We start from the raw sequence: 6,690 nt of genomic DNA, 5'->3' as shown, positions 1-6,690 counted from the left end.
GTCAAAAATCAATCAAAATGACAGGAACATCATGTTTAGAAAACTTAAGAGGGGGATTTTCCAAAAATTTTTTAAGGAGCTAAGTACTAGTAGCATATTTGGGTGAAAGCTTTTCTGGCTTCTAAATGAAAAGAATATATGAGATAATCATGCTAGTTTTCTATGTTTATATAACACACAGAAGATATATATCACAAACTTTACCCAGAGTAATATTATATTCCATATCATAATTTCGTTTATTTTCAATCACAAGGATAAAACATCTATTAGTAAGAATCATACATTCCAAGCCTTCAAAACCAGAAAATCCCACTATAACTTTTAGTTTCTAAACTCTGTTTATTTGAAGAACTTCAAGATCGTGTAAAATATTACAATTATTTGAAGAATACTTTTTTAAAAGTTAAGCTAAAACAGCATCGGTCTTAGAAGTAAATACAATTTGCAAAAAGGCATACAAAATGTCCTATCTTTTCAGTCTATCTTTTCAAGCCTAACCACCTAGAAACAGGCTACTTTACCTATAATAGAATAGAATGAAGTGTCTTTAAAGATGCAAATATGTTCAATATTTGAGAATAGCTATATTAAAAAAATAAGTTATTCTGATAACCAGGTTGCAATAGGAAAAGTCATGGTAACCTTCCATTTTTAAGATTCAGTTACAAAAGGCAATTTTATATCCTATTATTCCAAAGGGTTTGAGGCTTTATTTCTTCCTCCTCATATGTATGATGATTTCTGGATGTTTTAGTATAGGGCATCACACTGGTGCAGCACACTTGGGCTTACAGTGCAGCCCAAGGCATTTGAAGCAAGTATTTCCCACTAGGAATGTAAGGAGCTAGGAGGTTACAAGGCTTGAGGAAACAATCTAGAAAACCACAATACAGCTTGTTGGTCCTTTCCCCACAAATAACCTTTTTAAACCAGACCCATAAAATGCAGTTTATTATCTAACATTTTTAAGGAGAATCTTTTGTTAAATGTTAACAAAAGAACGACTATCCAAATTCCCTTTAAAATGCAATCCTTAAAAAATATTGAACTCTCAAGTCTTTTTGGAAAGTGCTTAAATCATCTGGAGATAAATATCATTTGGTGTCCTTGTTTTCTAACAAATGGCTTTTTCTATTGTTTCCATTAATTTCACCCATATTCGTTTTTTTAAAAACAAGGCCCTTATCCTCATCAGCAAAACACAGATGTATGATTTAGCATATAAAACCGGTAATTACATACTAATTTACGAAAGATTTTTTTTTCTCCTTTTCGTCAGTTTTCAAGAAGTCTTCCCGTGATTAACTGTAAACAGGAATGGTTTACATCTCAAATTAGAAGCCATTAATTAGCAGGACGAAGTCAACTGCAAGATACACAGATTATTTAAATTATTTAATCACTATTCACCTTGGCTAAACTGTAGTATACTCTTTCAATATCCTTCGGTAGGTTATCGATCTGTCACTAAATTACCTCCAGATCAGTTAGAGATGAATATTAGCGCCCTTTCCTTTCCCTCAGGTTTACATTCTCCCTTCTCGTAAACACTTGAAAAAGCTTTAAGGTTCTTTAATTCCAAATACCTAATTAGCCATCACTAGCCTTTTTGTAATAAGGAAAAAGAGTATCTGAAGTACAAATCAAGAGTTCGCTTTGCCCGTTTAACAATAAAAAACATTTAAAAAACATACGCCAAAGGCAATGGCAGTAATAAAAGAAATATGCAGAGGTGGCTTCAGCAAATAACGGGTTTGCAAAACGCAAGTGCTTAACAAAAAGCAGCCCAAACCTCTATTGCAATATACAGCACTCCAATAAATTACACAACACTTGCATAGGCTGCAGAAATAACGCAGGACAAGACTTACACAGATGCCAATCCGCAGCATTTATACACATGCACATGGCAAGAGACAGAAACCAAACACTATCATTCAACTCGGGAAGGGTAGCGCGATCCCGAGCTTGCCCAGCGTTGAGAGTGCTCTCTGCATGTGTGTCTGTGTACGCGCTTGAGTGAGACCCATCCTTGGGGCATTTCCCCTCTCTGGGCAGTTTTGCTTCATTTGTTTCCTATTTCTGCTACATAGAAACTAACTTCCATCTCAGCTCCAGCCAGCGCCGCTGAATAGAGCCTGTGCTGCGGCTCCGTGTGCGTCAGATCCCTCCGCGGAGCCGTCCCCGGCCCCCTCCCTGCCACTATCGGCCTCCACAGAGAAAGCGCCTTCCAGCCAACCGGCGGCTTGGGCTCCGACATCTTCTCCGACTGGAAATAAATAAATAAATCGCACGCCCTGCGGGGAGGAGCGGGTGGGGGTCGCGCTGTGTCGGGTGCGGAGCGCTGGGTACGAGGGGTCGGAGGCACTCCTTTTTTAGCGCCGGGGGGCGGGGGCGCGGGCCGGAGCCGGGGCCGAGCCCGGGGCCGCGAAGGCGGCGGACTCCTTTCTACGGCGGAGGGATCCGCAGCGGAGGCGGCCACGGCCGTAGCCGCTGCCTGAGAGTTGTTGTTTCCTCCTCCTCCTCCTCCGCCTCCGCCGCCGTTGCTTGAATGGTGGAGCCGAAGCTCGGCTCGTGAACACACACTGACAGCTATAGGGCAGGCGGCGGCACCGTCCCCGCTTCCCCTTGGCGGCGGGGTGTCCCGTCGGCGGCCCTGAAGTGACCCATAAACATGTCTTGTGAGAGGAAAGGCCTCTCGGAGCTGCGATCGGGTAAGTCGGGGGGCTGCCGGGGCCGCTGGCACCGGGCGATTCCGCCCGCGGTCCCCCGCCCCCCGCCGCCCGACCGCTCAGCCTGTGTGTCTCCCCGTCCCTCTCTCCCGCGCAGAGCTCTACTTCCTCATCGCCCGGTTCCTGGAAGATGGACCCTGTCAGCAGGCGGCTCAGGTACGGCGGCGCGCGGCGCGGGCCGGGCCGGCGCTCGCCGCTCGCGGGCGTGGGGGAGGGAGGCGGCGGCGGCGGGGCCGCGGCCCGGGGCGCGGGGCTCAGCTCTCCCCGCTTTGTTGTTGCAGGTGCTGATCCGCGAGGTGGCCGAGAAGGAGGTAAGGGCGGCGGCGGCCCGGCGCGTCCCGCCGCCGCGCGGCCGCCTCTGGGCCGCTGCGCCGCCGCTGCCGCCGCCGCCAGGGCGCGGGGCGCGGGGCTCGGGGTCCCCGCCGGGGCGCGGGGCGGGCGGGGGAGGGGAGCGGGCGGGCAGGGGCCGGAGGCCGGGCTCACGGGGTGTCCTCTCCCCGCAGCTGCTGCCCCGGCGCACCGACTGGACCGGGAAGGAGCATCCCAGGACCTACCAGAATCTGGTGAGACATTCACGTCGCAGAGCAAAGAAACTTTTCCCTGAGTCGAATAAAAATTGAATTTCCCGCAATTTTTTACAGAGACAAAAACTTGGCCCTAGAACGTGAAAGCTCCAAAGGCCATGGGGAGGGTTGGGAGGCCGGCGCGGGGTCTGCGGGGGCCAGTGGCCGGGGGTAGTCGTACTCCGGGGCCGCAGGGGCTGCGGACAATTTATTTGTGATATTTTGTTAATGTGCTAGAAATAAAGATACGTCATGAGTGTTGTGCAGTGCAAGGCCGGAGGAGGAGGGGCCGGCGCGCGCGTCCGTGCGGGCGCGGGGGCGCGCGAGAGTCGGCGGCGGCGGGAGCGGCGCGAAGCGGGAGAGCGCGCTCGCTCGTTCGCTTGCTCGCTCTGCACGCGCGGCCGGCTCGGCTTTCTCCTGCCCTACACAATAGCTGGTGACTAACTGCTCCGAAGTGGCATTAGCATTTCACAAGCAGGCTATCCAGCCGCTGCGGTACCGTGGCAAGACATTATTTTTTTCCCCCTCTATCGTTTATTTTGTTTTCCTTAAATTCAGTCCTGGGTTTTTTGTTGGAAGGATTCTGATGTGTGATGATAGTTGGTCAGTGCTTCGTCTTGCATTTACTAAAACACATCTTTGCAGAAGTGTAAAGCCTGTAATTCCCTAAAACCAGAAGTTTAGTAGGCTTTTTTTACTTCTTATGGTATGCTTCTCGTTTAATTAAAAATTATTATTGGAGTACACTGAAGAGTTTTGATTTTTGTCCACATATTTACTGTGGGATGGAACTTGGCCTATGAAAGTTGTTGTGTTTATATTGGGACATATTTTGTTTAATAGCTTAAAAAAGACCTTAATTTTGTGGGTTGTCAAAATGAGTATCTTAGGAATCTTTAAAAATTGCTTTTCAGAAGTGGTTCTATCACTTCAGTATTGTGATTGGAAGTTACTTTAAAGGAGCTATATTTTCTGTAACACTTTCTCCTAAACTGATACAGGTTCGTTGTGTGAATATGTCTGTGGGGCAGTTAAAGGAGTCGCACCGGACCCACCAAGCCTTTGAAATTTATGTAGTGCGTTGATTTTATGAGGCTTTTGTAACTGTTTTGAGATAGCTATAATTACTAATGTTACTTCATCAGAACTTCTCTAATGATTAGGAAGTTTCAGCGAGCTTAGAATGAGTGTCTTTTGTGAGGTGAAGGCAGGACATGATTATAATGGCTTTTTTTTGTATGTAGTATATTTCCTAACTTTTGTGTATAAATCTCTTGTGGTTTAATATAAGTTGTTGATGACCGCTCATGGCTGTTGAAATAAGCAAGGGTACTGAGGTTTAATACATCTAATGGAGATTTAACAGTGTATTAGTGTATTCATTTTCACACTGAACGTGTGTTAGTTTTCAAGGAGTGATTTGGGTTACTTTCATTCAATTTTTGGCCAAAGTGAATGGAGCTGGAAGTAAACGCCAAGATTTACTAATTTGAAATTAATTTTTAGGTTTATAAATATTTGATAGAAGTCTTCAGTGAATTTACATCTTTCTTGCTATTTGAAAAAAATTATCGCAAAGATTATAATACTCCATTTTTAAGATGGGGCAGGTTTTACAAAACTCATCTTTGCATCTGCTTTTACATCTGTGCATCTCTTAAAAACCCACAAACCTTAAGTCACTGAGGATTGCTGCATTTTCTTGAAATCTTTTGGTAATGTTACATTTTTTAAATGAAGCAGCTTAATGGTATCTGGCTAAATTATGGTAACGGCTAATCCTTGTAGGAATATCATTTTTTTTTTTTTTCAGTAAAAATGAGCTATCAATTTTGATTTTGAGTTAATTTAATTTTTGGGGGGAGGGTGGGGGGAGGAATTATTAGTAAAGTGAATTTCTATCCCTAGTCTGCATCTCAGATTTAAGATACAGTAAGCATTCTTTTTATCTATGTATTATTCTCAAAATTCACCTATTTTGAATGGAAGTGGTTTTTCTTGCTTGGAGCTTTCTCCTTACTAGAACAGGAACGTTGGCATACTCATCAGACAGTTTAGAAATCTTATTAGAACTTAGAGTTCTTTGACTCGTTTTCTCTTTCATTCAGCATATTGCTTACTCTATATCTACTGGATGCAAGGTACCATTTGAGGTGCTTTCTCATCCATCAAACTGTATATCTAGGTGTGTGTGTTAACTTTATTTTACCTTTTTAGTTGAGATTTAGTTAGATCTAAAAACATTTGGAACACTGGATTTTTTTGTTCAATAGTAGGTCTTGCTGTTTAATATCTAAGTCAGCACGTGCAAAGTCTCTTGTACAGTATTTTCTATTTTAATTCTTCTGACTTAAAAAGTTTTACGTTGTTGTATATCGAGTTGAATTTATTTAACATTGATTTGAAAATTACTTGGTGAGTCATTAGTTTCTCCTCTACCTGGAAATGATTTGTTGTATTAACTGATACACTGAGCAATATTTTAAATGGGAGAACTCATATATCACATCACATTGAAATTTCTAGAAAACCTCAAATTATTGCTGTTTAAAATGGGGTGTAATATTTGTACATGTGAATTTAAAAATAGGCATTGATCATCTGTAGTTAAGTCTAGTTATAATCACAATGGTTGAATTTTAATCAAGAGGAAAGTAGAATTTTAAGAGCAGTTATAAAAGTTTACAGGTTAAAATTGATGCATTCATTTCAAGTGTGATTGAGAAAAGAAATGGTCATATCTTATGGTTGTTTCTGTCTCTGGTATAAAACATGACTGATTATCACCATCTACCTTAAGATTTAAAACATTTTTAACAAAGTAAATGGAATTGGATAGGAAGCTAAAAGTTGTTTTTGGTACTATGGTATACGTTTAATTAGATTTTACATTTTTTAAAATATGAGATTTATTTTAAAGAAAAGGGGCACTTTTTCCAAGTATCAGAATTCTTAAACTGTAGAATAAGAAACTTTTTTTTTTTTTGGATGAAAGGAAAGCTTTGTCATTTGTTTATTTCTTAGTTTGAATAGTGAATCTAGTTAGTTTATTAAGTCTGCTTTCTAGTTGTCACTTAATGATGATTGCATATTTACGAGATCTACAGGCAGAATTTTCAAGCATTTTACCGGATTTGGGACTCTCTTGATTACGTTATTTCTTGTAAGACTTCTCTTTTTTCCCCCCAAGAACTAGTTCATGTTTTGCCAGTCTGTTGAAATGATTTAATTTTTTCCTTGTAAAATAGTGATACTTGCCTTTCTTAAAATTATTCCACTTTATTAGAAATCTTTGTTGGTTTGTTTGTCTGTTTTAAGTGAAAGGATTGGGAGTCAGGAGATGTGGATTGTGGTTTTAAGCCCTGCTGACAGTTAAACTGTAGGTAATCTTG

The 6,690-nt window shown here is 42.3% G+C and overlaps 1 protein-coding gene across 2 annotated transcripts in view; it reads left to right on the top strand.

Moving 5' to 3' along the window:
- Positions 1–228: 228 nt before the first annotated feature.
- Positions 229–6,690, top strand: part of PHIP (pleckstrin homology domain interacting protein) — a 139,208-nt gene continuing 132,746 nt past the window's right edge. For both annotated transcript variants that reach the window (XM_009242016.4, XM_002817078.6), the window contains exons 1-4: positions 229–2,717; positions 2,833–2,891; positions 3,017–3,046; positions 3,239–3,298. In XM_009242016.4, coding sequence (XP_009240291.2) covers positions 2,678–2,717; positions 2,833–2,891; positions 3,017–3,046; positions 3,239–3,298 — 189 coding nt within the window. In that variant the 5' untranslated portion in view covers positions 229–2,677. The remainder of the gene's footprint in view (positions 2,718–2,832; positions 2,892–3,016; positions 3,047–3,238; positions 3,299–6,690) is intronic.

Source organism: Pongo abelii, chromosome 5 (assembly GCF_028885655.2).
Source record: "Pongo abelii isolate AG06213 chromosome 5, NHGRI_mPonAbe1-v2.0_pri, whole genome shotgun sequence".
Lineage (NCBI taxonomy): Eukaryota > Metazoa > Chordata > Mammalia > Primates > Hominidae > Pongo > Pongo abelii.
Note: the sequence above shows the minus strand (reverse complement) of the source record. Positions and strands in the feature narration are given on the sequence as shown.